The sequence below is a fragment of the Marmota flaviventris genome, chromosome 6 (genome assembly GCF_047511675.1).
Source record: "Marmota flaviventris isolate mMarFla1 chromosome 6, mMarFla1.hap1, whole genome shotgun sequence".
NCBI classification, from domain to species: Eukaryota; Metazoa; Chordata; class Mammalia; order Rodentia; family Sciuridae; genus Marmota; species Marmota flaviventris.
In genome coordinates, this window is record NC_092503.1 from 116,776,394 (window position 1) to 116,795,236 (window position 18,843).

Consider the following 18,843-nt stretch of genomic DNA (forward strand, 5'->3'; position numbering starts at 1 on the left):
GGGTGTCCCTGCAGCTGGGCTGGGGGTGTCCCTGCAGCTGGGTTGGGGGTGTCTCTGGACTGGGCTGGGGGTGTCCCTGCAGCTGGGCTGGGGGTGTCCCTGCAGCTGGGCTGGGGAGTGACCCTGCAGCTGGGCTGGGGGTGTCCCTGCAGCTGGGTTGGGGGTGTCTCTGGACTGGGCTGGGGGTGACCCTGCAGCTGGGCTGGGGGTGACCCTGGACTGGGCTGGGGGTGTCCCTGGACTGGGCTGGGAGTGTCCCTGGACTGGGCTGGGGGAGTCCCGGCACCAGACACACTGCCACTCTCCCCTGCAGAAGGATGGACTGTCCTCCCAGGCTGCCTGAAGCCCTGGCCCCAGCGCAGCCCGAGGCCTGCCCTAGGAGGAGCGGGATTGGACTCCATCCAACAGGGAGCCCGTGGGGACGAGCGCAGGTCCCCAGTCACTCACTTCCTCAGAGTCAGCTCCAGCGCCTCCCGGTCGGCCCGGACCTCCTGCAGGCGGCCGCTCACCCTGGCCAGGAAGGCCTCGAGGTTGCCCGCCAGCTGGGGCTCCTCCTGCCGCAGCTTCCCCCACAGCTGCCAGAGCTCCGCCTGCCTGGGGAGGGGAGGCCACCAGAGATCAGGGAGGAGGGGCCAGGCAGCAGGGGACCCTGCTCCTCAGTGTTCCTGGCAACAACACCCCCAGAGCCTTGGACAGCAACTCCAGCCACAGCCTTCAAGGCACAACTCAAACGTCACCTCCTCCAGGAACCTGTCCCGGAGGCGCCCTCTCCCCCGTCCTCATGACTGTGAGCCAGGGCGTCCATCGGCCTCCCCTCTTCTCCCACTCTGGAGCTGTGTGATCTTCTGCAAATCACACCCTCTCTGGGCCCACTTGTAAATGGGGAGGGCAATACCGCCTGGCAAGGTCACTGGGGAGTGAGAGACGCACCCTGAGAGCACAGCGCAGGTCCTGGCACACGGCGGGCACTCAGCAAATTCTGCTTCACGAGGATTGTTAATTAAGTCGTGAAGACAGACGCCAGAGGGCGGGAGCCCAGGCCAAGCTGCCAAGTGGGTAAACGGCTCCCGTTCTATCTGCCCTGCCGGCCTACACCCGAGGTCCCACCCTCCAAGTGCCAGATGTGAGGGATCTTGTCCTCACAGAGCCCCGTGGATGGGGTGAGCGAACCTGAGGGAGTGGGGGGCTCTGAGGGTCCCCAAGGCACCTGGAGGGTGTGGAGGGGGCATTTTCTCTCTGAGCAGGAGAGATGCGCTCCCAGCACTCACGGGAGGCTGACACCCCAACCTCTGGGCGGGGAAGGTGACCCCGGGCATCCTCTGCACAGGCTTCAACCCCACAGCAGCTTCCCCATTGGACAACCAGGGGACAGAGGTCAGAGGTCAGCCACCCCGTGGTCACAAGTCGGCAAGTGACCAGGCTGGATCTGCACCCAGCTTGCGTCTTTGGCTCTGTGTCCAGGACCGCCCTCACCCCCACCAGTGGCCTTACTCAGGAAGGGCGTGGCTGGTCCCCAGCTGCCCCATGAGGGCAAGGAATGCCTCCCTCTCCTCAGCGTCCGCCTCCTCCAGCGCAGGGAAGCTGGTGGCCACGGACACCCGAGCGGGCAGCGGCCGCCTTCTGCGGAGCCTCTGGGTGCTCAGGCTGGAGCCAAAGAGGGTTCCTGTGGAACAAAGGGGAGCAGGTGGGTGGGCCCTGGCCCCCACCCCGCCCCTCTCCAGCCCTTGAGGGAGGACTGTTCCTGTGCCGGTCACATTTATACATTCTGTGTTCCTCTTGCAACCTCGGCAGTCCACTGAACGTAGGCACTGGCCATCTTACAGGTCACCTGACACTCAGAGACACCCAAAGACCTGCTGGAATTCACACCGAAGCTCTGGAAGCCAACAGATTGTTTGTGCGCTCCGTCGAAGGATGTTTACTGAGCACCTACTCTGTGCTGGTGTCTAAATTAGGCAAAAGCCCATCCCTGGCAGAGCTGACCTTCTAGCCAAGGTTGAAAAGCAAACTTGCCGGACTCTCTTCCGCTCTTAGCTTCCCAGTCACCAGAACTTGAGCAGCCACCTCCCGGGCCGGCCTCAGCCAGGAATGCAAACCCCTAGCCTTCCTCTCTGCTCTCCTCCAAGCTCTGAGTCACCCCCTGGTCCTGGAGCTCTGGAGGGCTGTAAGGACACTGAAGGCCGAGGGACTCGGAGGAGGACATCGCCCCCTCCATTCCCTGGGCCAGAAGTTTTCTGCTTCGTAGAAGCGTGACCTCAGCTCTCTGAGTCCTGTTAGGCTCATCTTGAGAGGCAGGTGCTTAGGGACCCTGCCCAGTCAGGGGGCCCCACCCTCTAAATGACCTGGGGCCTAGAATTCCCTTCACCAAAGCAGGCACTGTCACCTCCCTCAGGTGGACACCTGCCTGTGGCCTAAGTGCAGATGGGAGGTTTTAACGGATCCCTGAGGAGAGGCCTTCTGGGCGTGTGCAGCGGAGTACCCTGAACTGCTGGGCATGGGAGGGGGGCACTGTGATGGGGTGGACCAGCCACCGGACATGTGGTTGGCACACCTCTGGGGAAGTCCCCCGGGGCCCTCCCAGGTCAGACGTACTGAGTCCAGAGCTGAATTCTTCCAGGGAGAGGCGGCCCCTCTGCTCCACGTCCACCCAGTCGAAGATCATCTGTGGCTCCTCCTGGCTGGCCAGGAAACTGAACTTGGCGTCCTGGAGGGAAGGCATGAGTGGGCGGCTGTTCCCACAGCGAGGGGCTGCGGGTCCCCCTCACAAAACAGGGGGTGCTGTCTCCAGCCCCCTCCCCATCCCTGTTTCAGAGTTCTCCCAACCCCCGACCCAGGGCTGCCCAGGACTCCCAGCATCACCCCGGGCAGCTGCAGCAGGCCCCAAGCCTTTTCCCTCTCTCCCTCCAAAATCCAGTCTCATCTGTTTTGAGTCCCAGCCCTTCAGGACCTCGATAAAGGACAGCCACTAATCCTCCCCAGACGTGTTCCTCAATGTCTAAAAATTATCTGAAACTGGAAAACAAGTCACAAAGGTAGATAGCATATCCTCACAGTGTCACAGAGGATCGAGGGCCACCCACACTTCTGCCAGACTAGAAGGTGGACTTAGTTCAAGTCATGGGACTGACTACATGAAGTCACAGGTCATCATGTAGATTTTATCCAGGGGACACATAAATAATTTTTATCTGATGGAACAGAAAACTCCAAGATTTATGGCCTGTTGAACATTAACCAGCTTTTAAAAATCCAACTCAGCAATCTGGTTCTAATGCTTCTGTTTAATTGCATAACTATTTTAATGTGCTTTGAATCATTCCTGACCTTAATTAATGAGTTAAGTCTCTGATATGAAGTTCTTTGTTTTTTTTTTTTGTTTTTGTTTTTGGTACCAGAGATTGAACCCAGGGGTGCTTAACCTCTGAGCCACATCCACAGCCCTTTTTATATTTTATTTAGAGACAGGGGCTCACTGAGTTGCTAGGGCCTCACTAAGTGGCTGAGGCTGGCTTTGAACTCATGATCCTCCTGTCTCAGCCTCCTAAACTGCTGGGATTACAGATGTGCTCCACTGTGTCCGTCTCTGATGTGCATGTTTTTATGTTTGCCTATAAGTCATGAGATTTCACCTTTTGGAAAGTTATCCTTTAATTTTCTTTAGAAGATCCACCATCTAAGGGACTCACCTGGCAGAGCCAAGTACCCTACATTGCCAGATACCTCATGGGCTCTTGGAATCCAGTGTTTCTTTTTTTAATTTTATTATTATTATTATTATTAGTTTTAGGTGGACACAATATCTTTATTTTACACTAAGTGGTGCTGAGGATTGAACCCAGTGCCTTGTGCATGCTAGGCGAGCGCTCTACCACTGAGCCACAACCCCAGCAGGTGTTTCTTTTTTGACTCTCAGAAGGAATCCAACTGTAACAGAACCTTGAATCTGCCAATTCTGTTCCTCTGATTATTGGTTTCCTTTTGCTGATTTTGTGTTTTTATTTTGGGTTGCATGTTGCTGGTAAGCTATTCCCAGATGGTGGCGGCAGTGATGGGGATGAGATTTCGTGGCCTAGTTGGGATGCATGGTGGAGACCAAGCGCCTGTTGGTGGAGAGATAACAGAAATTTGGTTTGCTCATCTTTTTGTTGTTTGTTTTTCTACTTGTGACGTTGAATTGGCTAAGAATTGCTCTGCACAGGGAAGGAGGACAGCTCTTGGAGATCTGAGATGGTGAGTTTTTGTGTCTCTGCATTTCCTTTTGACCCATGGGTGGAATTGTAGAAATGAAGCTGGACTCTGTGTGTGTGTGCGCGCGTGTGTCTATAATTCAGAAAAACCTTCAACGCTTATTGAGAATCTGCAATATTTTTGAACCTGTGGGAGGAAGTAATAACTTAGGGTAATATGTCTCTTGAAAATGTTCAGCAATGATTGGTTTACAGAGACAAATATGTTTCTCAAAATAGAAAATAAGAATACTGAAATTCTAGTGTTACAAATATGCTACACTTTAAAATATGATCTTATAGAAACTGCTAACTCAAAATATATTTTAAAGAGCTAGCCATAATTAAGGTGGATCATAGAACAAATTAAACTGATTTGTTAATTTTGGTTTAAAGAACACAAATAATAGCTATCTGTGTTTTCTCTGCTTTATGTTAACTATAATGCAGGTATCCATTCTGTATTTTAGAAGATCTTGATTTGCTTTTTGTGAGAAAACTAATTAATCTGAATTGCTTTCACTTCATCATCTTACTGATGAAATAAGCCAACATCATCCTTAACCATGTGCTGTTGTTATTGTGTAAGGTTATAAAAATGTAAATAAATAAATCTATTATTCTAACAAATACATTTTATGTAAATAGTATTAATTTTATAGTGTATCCTCTTCCCCACCCCCCCCACCCCCGAGTACTGGGGATTGAACACCCAGCCTATAGTGTCTCATCTTCAACACAATTTCCAAAATCCTCAGGTAACTTTAAGAGCCTGAATTTATATTCAATTACATTAACAAATAATTTTTGGCTACTTATATAATCTTTTAAAATATATTTTTAGTTGTAGATGGGCATAATACCTTTATTTTATTTTTTTATGTGGTGCTGAGGATTGAACCCAGTGCCTCACATGTGCTAGGCAAGTGCTCTACCACTGAGCTACAGCCTCAGCCCCTACTTATATAATTTCAAGAAAAATTTAATATTGAACTTACTGAATTATATTTGTTGATTGCTAAGCATAACTTTAACTTTATATCCTTTACTGCCTGTTTTCGCACATGCTAGAAGGTCTCCATATCTTGGGTCATGTTATTGAGTGAATTCATTTTGCCACTTAGAAAAAATTGTGTGAGGGATGGCAGAGACTCAGACGTTTGCATGTTCATACCCACAGTACCAGTACCCACAACAGCCCCACATCGGAAGCAACCCAAATGCCCATCAGTGGATAACGTGGTATCCACGTACAATGGAATAGCACCCAGCTTTAAGAAGGTAAAGAATTTGGAACACAAGCTTCCCCCTGGGTGAGCAGTAAGGACACTATGCTAAGTGAAATGAGCCGGTCACAAAGGGACTAATACTGGGCCATCCCACTGAAGTATCTGGAGTGCTCAAATTCACACAGACAGAAAGGAGAATAAGGGCCAAGTGTGGTGGCACACAGCTGTAATTCCAGTGGCTTGGGAGACTGAGGCAAGAGGATCGAGAGTCCAAAGCCAGCCTCAGCAACTTAGCCAGGCCCTAAGCAATTTAGTGAGACCCTGTCTCAAAATAAAATATAAAAAGGATTGGGGGTGTGGCTAAGCACCCCTGGGTTCAATTTCCAGTACAAAGAAGGAGGAGGAGGGGGGGGGGGAGGAAAGAAAGAAAGGAGGATAAGGCCACAGAGGAGTGAGGAGAGGCGGGAAGGAGAGCTGTTGCTTCATGAGCACAGTTTCGGTTTGGGAAGATGAAAGAAAGTTCTGGAGACAGATGGTGCAGAAGGGTTGCGCAACAGTGTGAATCACTTAATACCTCTGAGCTACACACTTGAAAATGACTAAAATGGTAAGTTTTATGTTATGTCCACCTTATCACAATTTTTTAAAAAGTGTAACATCTACGAGCGGCTGTAGAAAGCTGTGTTAGGTGTCTCAGAGAGCTTTGCAAGTCGGATACAAGGGGTTGTGTTGGATGATTCTTGATGATTTACCCTCAGTTCTTTCTGTGAAACAGAGGTTAATTATGTTGATTAAAAGCATTAATCCCTCTGGATGCTTAAGACACCACTAAGAGCAATAGTGACAGAAACACAGTCTGCAAGGAAAATGGAATGTGGTTTTGCTTTCCAAGGGATCCGGCGAGAGGTTTTGGCTGAAAGAGCCCAGTTATTCCAGAACATGCAAAAGGATTAAAAGACAAAATATGAATATATAGAGAAGGTTCGCTGAAAGCAGTTTTATTTGCCCTAATTTATAATGCCTGGAAATCAGCTATGAAATGTATTAACATTTTGCCAAATTGGTTTCATTATGATGGGTTTGAAAATAATAATAAACAAAAACTCATGAAACATTAACAGCCATGATATTCTACTAATGCAAAACTAGAATTTGGCTCCATCTCTATTAAAATGATAAGTTGGTCTCAGAGTTCTCAGCAAGGGCTCAAAATGGGTGACTATGCTAGGCGTGGTGACTCACACCTATAATTCCAGCAGCTTGGGAGGCTGAGGCAGGAGGATCAAGGGTTCAAAGCCAAGCTCAGCAACTTAGTGAGGTCCTGAGCAACTTAGTGAGACCCTGTCTCAAAGTAAAAAAATAAAAAGGGCTAGCAATATGGCTCAGTAGTTAAATGCCCCTTAGTTAAATCTCTAGTACAAAGAAAAAAAAAAAAAGGCGGAGTGGTGGTGGTGACTATTTTTCTCTGTGTAAGCTACATAGGTAACAGATTCTATCTCACCACAATAATTTCTGGTTTGTTTTTTCCATACCATATCCTAATTTTTTAAAGAACAAGCAAAGTCACCTCCCTTATGAAAGAGCTCATTTTTCTTGTAATCACATTACCTTCTCCCATGTTTATTTCAAAATATTTTATTCTACTATTACTTTAAGTTAGGTGACCAACTGCTATTTCTGGGTCCCAGGATCCTATCTTAATCTAGGGCTCACGTGTTCTCTGCCAGCTCTTTTAATGTTGCTTCCCCTAAATGGAGGGGGGAATTAAAATAAAATATTGAGGTTATCTTTCTCTATATTTCTTAAATACTTCAATACATATTATAAGGAGCATCATGGGAACACCTGCTACACCCTTCCGTCCAAGGCTAAATTTACACGGGCAAAATGCTATTAAGATAAATATTTCAGCAATGTCCTGCGCTGTGGGGGAGACCCTGGAGATTTCTCAAAGCCTTTGCTACCCATGATATGTTCTTGTCTTCAGGGGGAGGCACTGATCAAACCCTTATGAAATAATTATGCGCGTCCCCTGGCAGGGTGTTCGGCTCTCCTCCTCTCGGGGCTTGTTAGCTCCTCTACTAAATCACCACAGCCTTTTTGTCTGTACTAGACAGGTTTCTGCTTTCCTCGGATTGCCTGAAGGCTCTGCTATGATCTGCAGGTCACAGCTTTTGTCTTCAACAAGGAAAAAGTCAAAGACTAAAGAAAAAGGACTGTCCCAGAGCTATTTATGCTTCACTTAGATGCTGGCTTCTGGGCTGACATTGGATGACCTTCACGTGGACCTGATGGCCTGAGGATTTGAAGCGCTTTTGAGTCCAAATGCAGACAGTTTATCCAAGATCCAGCAGAACCCAAATTAATGACATGGCTCTGAAAGAACAGCTGCAGGGACTCTGGTTGTGGTTATTTGTTGGGAAGATGGTTGATAACTATTTATTATTAGTCTACTTTAATAGACCTGGGAGGAAATTCTTTCTCTTTCTTCTTGAGCTGTTTCTAATCCTCAGTTTGGTACATCAGACATTTGTAAACTGAAATGAAACATTTTATTTTATTTTATTTTTTTAAATAAGCACTCTACTGACTAAGCTATATTCTCAGCCCTGATCTGAAATCTTTTTCTTTTTTTTTTTTTTTAATTATTTATTTATTTTTTAGTTTTCGGCGAACACAACATCTTTGTTTGTATGTGGTGCTGAGGATCGAACCCGGGCCGCACGCATGCCAGGCGAGGGCGCTACTGCATAAGCCACATCCCCAGCCCCTGAAATGAAACATTTTAAATGGTATCTGAATCTCACTGCCCCCTCACGGATTTAGAAACCAATGCTTTCACAGAAGCTCCTTACTTTCCAAAGCAATATAGTTAAAAGAATCTGGCCACTTTTTTACAAGGATGTAATTGGACAAAACAATTGTGAGCCAGGTGTGATGGTGCACACCTGTTATCCCAGCTACTTGAGGCTAAGGCAGGAAGATTGCAAGTTTAAGGTCAGCCTGGGTGAATTAGTGACATGCTGTCTCAAAACAAAAAATAAAACAGGGATTAGAGATTATTCCAGTGGTAGAACGCTCCTGGATTCCATTCCAAGTACCACCAGAAAAAGGAGAAAAAAAAAAAGTATTGTGTAACCAAGGCCCTACCTGGGGTGTCACTTTATAAAATGATCCTCATTTAATCAGGTGTGAGCAAAGACCTCTCAGGAAGCTGTTTTGGAACCAAATGAGAAGGAAGGTCACTTCCTGGCAGAAAAACTGGGGACTTCGACAAGAAAGGAAGCCACTTAAATCTATAGGTGCCATCTGCTGGAGAGAGTGTCTTGGGCGTGATTTCCTACCTTAGGATTCAAGTAGGATGACAACCCTCCCCAGGTTCCCCAGGACTTTCCCAGTTTTAGCAAGCAAATCCCATATTCCAGGCACCCTCAAAGTCCTTGGAAAACTGGGACAGCTTGTCACTTAGAAGGGCAAATTACAGAGGTTTTTAATGTCCAACCTACGATTTCATATCAAAACTTCTGAACAGAAGCTAAAATGGGCCTAATACTACCAAGTCTTGATTTTGCCAAAAATTTAATTTAATTCATACTCTTTTTGCACATGTGCAAATAATAAGACCAAACCCAATCAAATCTTTCATACATCAAGAAAAAATTAGGATATTATTTTCAATCAGAAAAATTATCTGAAACTTGGAAATAAGATAAAAAGGTAGGAGCTGGGGTTGTGGTTCAGGGGCAGAGTACTTGCTTAGCACGTGTGAGGCACTGAGTTCGAGCCCCAGCACCACATAAAAATAAATAAATAAACTTTAAAAAAAAAGACAAAAGGTAGGAAGCACATCTTTTCCATATTACATAGAGGCGAAGACTACATGCATTGTCTAAACCAGAGAAGGGATTTAGATCATTGTGTTATTTATCTATAATTAAAAGTCCCTGATAGGACTGGGGTTGTAGCTCAGTGGTAGAGCATTTGCCTTGAATGTGTGAGGCACTGGGTTTGATCCTCAGCACCACATAAAAATAAATAAAATAAAGATATCGTGTCCATCTACAACTAAAATAAATAAGTAAATAAATATATATATATATATCCCTGACTAAAGTTACTTGCCACCTGGAAGATTTTTATCCAGGGAAAACAGAAAGAATTTTTATCCAATAGAACAAAAACCCCAAAGATTTATGGCCTGTTAGACATTAGCTATGTTTAACACTGAACTCAGCAATCTTAAACACTTTTCTGTGAAATTGCCTATAAATATCCTATTGCTCAAGGGCTCTTTGAATGAGTCAAAACATCTTTCTGTTTCCCTCATTAATTAATAATGATAAAAGTAAACTAGACAAGACCTTTGATAAGTATTGATTTCATATTTACTCAAGTCATTTTTTTTTCTTTTTACCTTTTTGAGAATCACATTTCAATATTTACACCTTACTGTGGCCTTGAAGGTCAGTTCTGATGGGGAAAGGACAAAAGTACCAGCATAGAAGAGCAGGCCCCTTGAGACTCTAGCAACCCATAACAGGCCCTTTTGCAATGAATGAGGAGAAAGCAAATTAAAATCAGTCAATCTCGGTCTGGGCCGTAGCCCAAGACTCCTTACTGGAACACACAACCATGGCTGATCTTATATTAAAGTCTATAGTCATCACCAGGAGCAGTGGTGCCTGTAATCCCAGCAGCTTGGGAGGCTGAGGCAGGAGGATCGAGAGTTCAAAGCCAGCCTCAGCAACTCAGTGAGGCTCTGAGCAACTTAGCAAGACCCTGTCTCAAAATATAAAAAAGGGCTGGGGCCGGGTGGCGAACCAGTCTCCGGCACCATGTCTGGTTTGTCTGGCCCTGTAGCCCAGAGTGGCCCCCACCCCCGTTGGCATTGCTGTTGGCATTAATGCTCGGACCCAGCTGGGTCCTCGCCATCTCTTTCCATCTGCCCGTTAACTCCTGCAAGTGTCTCCACGAGGAGATCCACAAGGACCTGTCGTGACGGGCGCCTAGGAGATCGCCGACCAGTCTGGGGGCGCTGGCAGCCTGTGCACCCACCTCAAGATCACAGATTCTGCTGGACATATTTTATACTCCAAGGAAGATGCATCCAAGGGGAAGTTTGCCTTTACCACTGAAGATCATGACATGTTTGAAGTACGTTTTGAGAGCAAGAGGACAGGGCGGATCCCTGACCAACTGGTGATCCTAGACATGAAGCATGGAGTGGAGGCGAAAAATTATGAAGAGATGAACAAAAGTTGAGAAGCTCAGACCATTAGAGGTGGAGCTAAGATGCCTAGAAGACCTTTCAGGATCTATTGTTAATGATTTTGCCTACATGAAGAAGCGAGAGGAGGAAATGCGTGATACCAATGAGTCACCAAACGCTGAGTCCTGTACTTCAGCATCTTTTCACTGTTCTGCCTTATGGGACTAGCCACCTGGCAGGTCTTCTGCCTTCGTCGCTTTTTCAAGGCCAAGAAGTTAACTGAGTAATGAGACCAAATCTCCTCCTCCCTCGTGAATCTCAGCCGGCAGAGCATCGCTGGGACGCGCCTGACCTAAGGCATCCTATCAACAGCAGCACCATGAAGGCACACTGAAGCTTTCTTGCCAGAACAGATCTTTTTTGGGAGGACTTGGGGTACTACCTACACTCAACAAGTCAATGAGGGGCTTCTTTTTAACTCGGGAGGATTTGGACTGGTTTTGCAACAATAGGACTAGTATTAGAGTCACCCAGGATGAAAAATAGGGGTTCCCTAGATAATGCCAAAGTCAGCATTGGTCTTGGGTTTCCTCCCGTGATGTACGTGAACCATGTTTGCTTTCCTTCTCCCACTTGCTCAGCGGCTTGGGCTTTCACTCTAGTTCTTTCACCAAGATTTGTACGACCATGTTGAATTTGTTTCATTCTCATTGTCCTCTTTGGGTTTCCTTCTAAAAACATCCTGGCCCTTAGCGGAAATGTTTACAAGATTCTCTTATAAGAGTCGTGAAGGTGATACCTTATAAAAGTGAGCTCAGAACTGTAGATAACTTCTTAAAAATTTTTTTCATTTTAGACAATTAAAATATTTGTGCTCAATAAAATAAAATAAAATAAAAAATAAAAAAGGGCTGGGGATGTGGTTCAGTGGTTCAGTGCCCCTGGGTTCAATCCCTGGTACCTAATAATAATGATGATAATAATAATAATAATAATAAAGTTTATAGTCATCAATCTGGTTTGATTTCCAGGGTTCTGACTGCTCCCCAAGAAAAACTTTGCTGCATAACAGGCCTGAAATTATACCACTGGCAAATTTCTCCTCTGGTTTAAAATCCTCTCCTTTGTTAAAATGCAAATGCTCCTGGAAGAGGGCGCCCCAGGAAGCCTTATCAGTCCTTTCCATGTGGGTTTAAACAAAGCCCTAGTCTTTTCTGAGCTGCTGGGACAGCAGGTTTCCCGAGTCTGCAGAAGAGGGACTCAGGAGTTAGGGTGGGGCCTTGAGCTCACCGCCAGGTCCTCGCGGGTGACAAACCCCCTCTCCTGGGCTCCACAGTCCTGGAAGAAGGCCTGCAGTTCCGCATCTGCCTGGGCGGACCAGGCCTCTGGCTCTGGGGCTACCGGGGCATCCTGGCCATCAGCTGGCTCTCTGGTCTGCCGTCGCCGACTGGAGCCCAACCTCCGGCCTTTCCGAGGTATTTTCTGTCCATTTTCCATGGCGCCTTGGACCTGGGGACCGAGGAGAATTAAGTGGGCACTGGGCTGCGAAGAAAATCAAAACCCTCTCGTGTCTCCCCATCACCCCCGCAAGAAACTCCACCATCGCCCATGAGCCCTGTCTGATCCGTCCCTGGCTGGACCCTCTGTCCTTGTCCCCCATCGTCCCTACCTCTTGCTCAGGGCCTGGCCTGGAGTGCGTTTCCCCAGCTCTCCACAGGTCCCCATGAAACTCTTCTTTGGCCACCCTATAAAATGGCCCCAGGCAGTTGTCCTAGGAGAAGGTCACCTAGTGTCTGCCCAGACTTGCTGTCTCCTGCTGCTCTGCCAGCTCATCTCTGCACACCCTGGCAGCATCCAAATGACTGCTCTGGCCCTCTCCCTCCCTCAGCCTCCCTCTCCAGCTCTCCTCTCCTCCTTTGACACACGCATCGCATCGTGAACCCATGTAGCAAAGCGTGCCACCTGACACGCACCCCTCTTCCTTCCCTCCTCACACCCTCGTGATCCATGGGGACCCTGAGGAAAAACTGGTGGCTCCAGCAATGTCAGATTCTCCCACTCCCAGCTCCCATTGCCCCAAATCTCTCTCAACTCTCTCATCCCTGGTCTAGCTCATACCCTCCCTTCCTCAGGAAGCCTTCCCTACAGTCACCCTCGTGCTTCAGGCTCAGTGTCCCCTTATCTGTGACCTGCTATGGTTTGATTGTGTCCCCAAAAATTCATGTGTTGGAAACCCAACCCTCAGTGTGGCAGTGCCGGGAGGTGGAGCCCCACGGGAGGTGCTCGGGTCATGGGGCTCCATCCTTCAGGATGGATTCAGGCTGTCATTGCGGGAGCAGGTCTGTTACTGCAGGAGTGGGTTCCTTAGTAAAGGGTGAGTTCAGGCCCCTCTTGCTCCCTCTTGCCCTTCTGCCTTCCACCATGGGATGATGCGGCAAGAAAGCTTTCCTCAAATGCCAGGGCCTTGATCTCCTAGATGTCTGTGCTTCATACATTACTCAATCTGTGCTATTCTGTAAGACAGTCCCCTGATGCCTGGGATTCCCCTGGTAGGGACGTCTCTGTGCATCTCAGTCTACACTGATCCTAGAACCTTAGTGCATAGCAGGTGCTCAGACATGAATTGTCAAATTCATTCACTGGGGCCCCTTCATCTGTTGCTAAAGGCCTTAGTTCAGTCAGTTGACAAGAATTTTGAGATAAACGTCCTCCGGTAGAGGACCCCAGGGTAAGGACAAGGGACGCTGGGCCTGCCCTCAGGGCAGTGAGTCTAGAGCGCCCGGAGCTGTCGAGAATGGGAAGACCCTGATGGGCACTTAGGGTGGCTTCTGCAGGGAGTGGGACGTGAGCAAGTTCTCAAGGAGGCAGGTGGGATTTGGAGGCGGCAGAACCTGTCTGTGCTGTGGAGGGAGGAGCCTGTTATGACCTGGGTCTGGAACATCCTCCAAAGGCTCGGTGTGTCAAAGGCGTGGTCCCCAATGCACCCACGTTGAGAGGCATTGACTCATGAGGACTCTGGATTAACCCTTTGGTGGTTCTGATCGAACAGACTATTAGGAAGGGGTGGGAACTGCAGGAGGCGGGGCCTAGTTGGAGGGAGCAGGCCATTGGGGGGCGTGTCCCGGAGGGGGTCCTCTTGTCCTGGGCCCCTCCCCCAGTCCAGCCCCCATTTCTCCACCTCGCCTTCTCCACCGTGATGCTCGGAGCCAGTTGGCCACGGCCTAAAACCTCTATAAAGCCACGAGCTTACAAAAATCTCTCCACTAAGTTGTTTTTCTCAGGTATTTTTTCACAGTACCCAAAAGCTGACCGACACAGGGCCAAAGGCTGAATGGAACTGTCCTAGGGCTCTGCTTCAGGGACAATGGGCTCATCCAGGGGGTCGGGGCCATTGATGGAGTCTCAACAACTTAGGGAGGTCCTGCCTCAAAATTAAAAATATACTGGAGATGCAGCTCAGGGGCAAAGCACCCCCGGGTTCAATCGCCAGGGCCTGCCCCTGCCCCGTATTCAACATTCAAGGGACTGAAACAAATGACACCTAGCCAGGCGCCGTGGCGCTCGCCTGTAATCCCAGCGGCTCGGGAGCCTGAGGCAGGAGGATCTTGACCTCAAAGCCAGCCTCAGCTACTTAGCCAGGCCCTGAGCACCTTAGTGAGACCCTGTCTCAAAAAACCAGGTGGGGGGCTGGGAATGTGGCTCAGCGGTTAGGGGCTCCTGGGTTCAATCCCTTTATATCCCCAATATAAAGAAATGACACTTAAATACAACTGTGGTCCTTAGGTGGATTCCTCTTCAGGACAGGCCTAGGAATAGGGGTGTTTTGGGATCAACCAGGGAGATGTGAGCATGGCCGGGTTAAGCTGATGTTGGGCGCTGTGAAGTCTCCTGGGCATGATGAAGACGTGGCAGTCATGCTGGGAACTCTCCTGTCCTTTAGAGGCAGGGGATGAGGTGTCTTGAACTCACCTTTAGAGGTGACTCTAAACAAATACATAACAAATGAAAAAGGTGCGTGGTGGAGGGGACGTGCAGAGAGCTACGGGCAGAGTCAGCCCTCAGCACAGCGCCGCCCGCTGAGCTATTTGATCAACTCTTCTTAATAAAAAGCCAAAAAGACTAGCCAGGGTCTAGAATAAGGAAGTCCCTCTGTTAATCTGACCACACTTCACCTAGTATTTCACAACCACAAACTGTCCCGTGGAAACAATGATGAGGTGCACATCCCACCTTGGGCCACATCTGTCAACACCCAGAAAGCCACTGTCCATCTCTGTTCACTGTCCCCCTACAAGGGGGACCATGTGGCTCTCCAGGGACTAGTGGAGCTTATCCTGGCACCTCTGGGTTATAGTTAAAGAAAGACTCACTGAGCATCAGTATCAGAAGAGAACCACTTTCTCTCTCTAGACCAAGAGATGTGGTAAAGGCGGCCACAGAGAGGGAGTGGCCTCTGGTCATACTGCTCAAAAGTCACGCAGACCTCTGACCTTCCCAGCTCTGCTGCTCGTTTGCTGTGCAGCCTTGGGCAACTCACTTAGCCTCTCTGTGCCTCAGTTTCCTCAAAGGATTAATATCTACCACATCGAGACGCTGTGAGGATTAGATGATTGAAATGGCAACACTATCTCCCATTCCTCAGCAGCGCCCACCTCCCTGTTCACCTTGACTTTCTCTTAGCACTTGTCACCATCTCAGAATAGTCTCTTACTCTTTTATTTTATAAATTTCCATTTCCGTTTACTGAGATACATGCCTTCTGTGAGTAAGGTTTCACTCTTGGCCACCGCTCCATCCCAAATGGCTAGATCAGCGCTTGGCATACAGTTGGTGCTCAGCAAATATTTGTTGAATATGTAATCCACGTCAAGCTCTTTTGTTCGGCACACAATGACCCTGGGTGAGGTAGTGCTGACATTGACGGGGGTGAAATCCTATTTGACTTGTAGAAAAGCCAGGACGGGTGCAGGGTGACTTCTCCCCGTTGCTCAGGTGGGGAAGCAGAGGCCTCAGCCGCCCTGAGCTGGCAATAGATTCTGCACTCCGGGCCCCTCTTGGGATGAGCTTACCCAAGACATTTACTGGGACAGTGGCCTTGCAGCGGGCAGAGGCCCCTCTGGGGGTCACAGACGCCGGCGGGCAGTGCTGGGAGGGACAGGGGCTGCAGAGCGGGCCAGATGTGGGCTGGCTGTGCTCGTGTGGTGTCACTCGGTCTCGGTACTTGGACACTCAGAGCCGCTCACGTGGGCTTCCGGCGGCGGAGATAAGGGGCAGGGAACAAGATAAGCTTCCAGTGTGGAGGCCTCCGACCCAGTGCCAGGCTGGGAGGTCACCGACGTGGCTGCCGTGTCCCGGGCCTGTCAGGCTCCCACCCTGAAGGACGTCAGAGCCCTGAAATAAACTCCCTGCAGCCACGTCCTAGGGCCCAGGGCACCCTTGACGTCACTCCTGGGGGCTCCCAGCCACACGGCACCTCTGCGGCCCTCTCCTGCAGTCTCCCCGCATCTCCTGGGACCCCTCATGGCCCCACCCAGCAGGGGCCCTCAGTGTCCGCCTCTCAGCCTGTCCCCTCCTTGTCTGTCAGGTGGCCTGGGGCAGGAAGTCAGCAGATGCCCCACAGTCAGCCGCCTCAAAGTCATCAGATCACTTGTCCCCATATGTCCCCGCTCACGTTCAGATCAGCCACAGGCCCCCAGGGCCTCGCAGCACAAAAACAGCCCATGTCCCCTTTGTGGCCACTCTGTGACAGCAGGGACCTCCCTGAGTCCACCCACAGTGTGGGCACACATGCACCCTCCCAGGCCATCGTCACCTCCCTCCCCCCACGCGGCTCTCAGTGGGACACAAACCCTTCCTGAGCTTGGCTGGGCAAAGGTCCCCCCCATGGTCTGTGACTCAGAACCCCTCCCTTGAGTCAGCCAGCGGAGGTGGCCCTAGGCCAGCACCCTCCTCCACAGTGCCCTCGGGGACCCTGGGATCCACACCCTTAGCCGTCAGAGAGCTTGTGGCCAGGGACAGTCACTGTCCCCCAACTCCAGCGCCTCTCCCTACGCTGCTCACCACAGGGACCACACCAGGTCTGCAGCCCAACACGGGCGCCTGCCTGTCCCACGCCCAGGGACCCCACAGGAGCCAGCTCCCCACAGCGGGGCTCACTGTAGACTCGGGGCAGCAGGCCCCACAGGCTGTCCACCAGGAAGTGGGGACACCCCACCAAGGAAGGGCCAGGGCAGCGGCAGAGGGTAGCATGGCACTCGCAGGGCCCTAGGCTCCCCATTGCCACCGGCCTGGCACAGAGGGGCCTGAGCCTGGGTGTGCTGCCCACGCCACCAACTCAGTGACGATAGTCCTGACAGTCACCGAGCCCAGAGTGCCCAAGCTGGGCCCAGACAGCACCCGGGGCCTTCTCCAGCCTACTTACCCTCAGGAAGGGACGAATCCGGCCGCCTGCCCAGGACCACCAGCCATTAGGGGTAGGTGACCCTCCAGCCTCCCGCCCCGTGCCCTACGTCACACCGTGACCTTGGCCCCTCGCCATGAAGACAGACTGGGGCTGTACCTCCTGCCCACCCTCAGCCCCCAAAGGAAAGAAGCCTCGCACCACGGGGTGGCCCCCACCTTCAAAGGCTCCCCGCTGCAGCCCGGTGCTCCTGGACTTGGTGACAGGGCCCTGCCGCCCTGCAGAGCCCACGCCTGGGGACTGTTAACAGTCTTGTCTCTTGCTTAATCACTCCTTCCGCTCCCAGCCAGCCAATCTCCTGTGGTCACCTGTGGAACTTCCTGCTGAAGCGACCCCTGACTGCCCCTTCAAAGTCTTTTTTTTTTTGCTTTTTAGTAACAGGGAACACTTGAACTCAGGGGCACTCGACCACAGAGCCACATCCTCAGCCTGTTTTTGTATTTTATTCAGAAACAGGCTCTCACTAAGTTGCTTAGGGCCTCGCCATTGCTGAGGCTGATCTCCAACTCACGATCCTCCTGCCTCAGCCTCCCTAGCCGCTGGGATCACAGGCATGCGCCCCTGCACCCAGCCCTTTTTTATTTTTATTTTGAGACAGGGTCTTGCTAATTTGCTAAGGCTGCCCTTGAACTTTCAATCCTCCTGCCTCAGCTTCCTGAGTAGTTGGAATTATAGGCATGTGCCACCATGCCTGACTAAATATGATCTCTTAGATGGGCACCTTCTTGCCTAAGAAAATACTGGATTTTCTGTTTGTTCTTGTTTTGGGGGAGCTTTACCACTGAGCCCAGCACTTTTTAATTATTTATTTTTATATTTGAGACAGGGCCTCACTAAATTGCAGAGGCTGGCCTCAAACTTGCCATCCTCCTACCCTAGCCTCCCAGTCACTGGGATCACAGGCGTGCACCACTGAGACCGGCTCAGTTAGTACTTACTGAGCGCTACTCTGTGCTGGACACTGTGCTGACCATGGAGGCTACCAAGGTGGGAGAAAAACCTCAATAACATTAAGTTCAATAGTGACAAGGACTGCGAAGAGAAGTAGAGCGAGTGAAGGGGTGGAGTGGTGGTGGGAGGTGCCTTTAAACGGGTGGTCAGTGCCTCTTCCGGGGACGGTGTCTGAGCCTCTCAGAAGGGCCTAGCACTGGACACACTGTCGTAGGCTCTCCTACTCTACAGCCTCCAACAGGAGTCGGCTGCCCCGACCCCTAGGTGATAGGATCATTTACCTTTATACCAAGAAGGTTGACAGAGCACCAATGTCTGCATGTGGTGCAGCTGGACAGACCAGCTGGAGGGGCCCGTGCTGAGACCTCAAGTTCTTATGCGTTCTCAGAACGTGTCTGTGACAGCCGAAGTTACTCTCCCTAACAAGGAGCAGAAAATTGTTGAGAGGGTTGGAGGCACAAGCAGAGTCAGAAAGCTGAATTGAAAAAAAAAAACAAAATGAAGCTTCTTTTTTTTTTTTTAATTTTTATTGTTGGTTGCTCAAAACATTACATAGTTCTTGACATATCATATTTCACACTTTGATTCAAGTGGGTTATGAACTCCCATTTTTACCCCGTATACAGATTGCAGAATCACATCAGTTACACATCCATTGATTTACATGTTGCCATACTAGTGTCTGTTGTGTTCTGCTGCCTTTCCTATAAAATGAAGCTTCTTGACTGAGGAGGCAACGTTGGAATCAAACATGTGAGGAAGGAGATC

At 49.7% G+C, this 18,843-nt stretch overlaps 1 protein-coding gene and 1 pseudogene across 5 annotated transcripts in view; one reads left to right on the forward strand and one right to left on the reverse strand.

The window, feature by feature from the left end:
* Positions 1 to 17,366, reverse strand: part of Rab44 (RAB44, member RAS oncogene family) — a 30,764-nt gene extending 13,398 nt beyond the window's left edge. Inside the window, exons 1-6 of one of the 5 annotated variants that reach the window (XR_011707747.1) lie at positions 15,734 to 15,924; positions 15,421 to 15,560; positions 11,955 to 12,173; positions 2,593 to 2,704; positions 1,492 to 1,663; positions 448 to 594 (exon numbers count right to left, since the gene is read on the reverse strand). Coding sequence is in view for 3 of the 5 variants with exons in the window: in XM_027943585.2 (XP_027799386.2) it covers positions 448 to 594; positions 1,492 to 1,663; positions 2,593 to 2,704; positions 11,955 to 12,173; positions 15,421 to 15,459 (689 nt within the window). In the remaining 2 variants the exon portion in view is untranslated. Of the gene's footprint in view, positions 1 to 447; positions 595 to 1,491; positions 1,664 to 2,592; positions 2,705 to 11,954; positions 12,174 to 15,420; positions 15,561 to 15,733; positions 15,925 to 17,282 lie in introns of those variants that run through there. The other 4 variants (XR_011707746.1, XM_027943585.2, XM_027943583.2 and 1 more) reach the window with 4 other exon arrangements.
* Positions 10,291 to 10,955, forward strand: LOC114099328 (transmembrane emp24 domain-containing protein 10 pseudogene; annotated as a pseudogene).
* Positions 17,367 to 18,843: the final 1,477 nt, after the last annotated feature.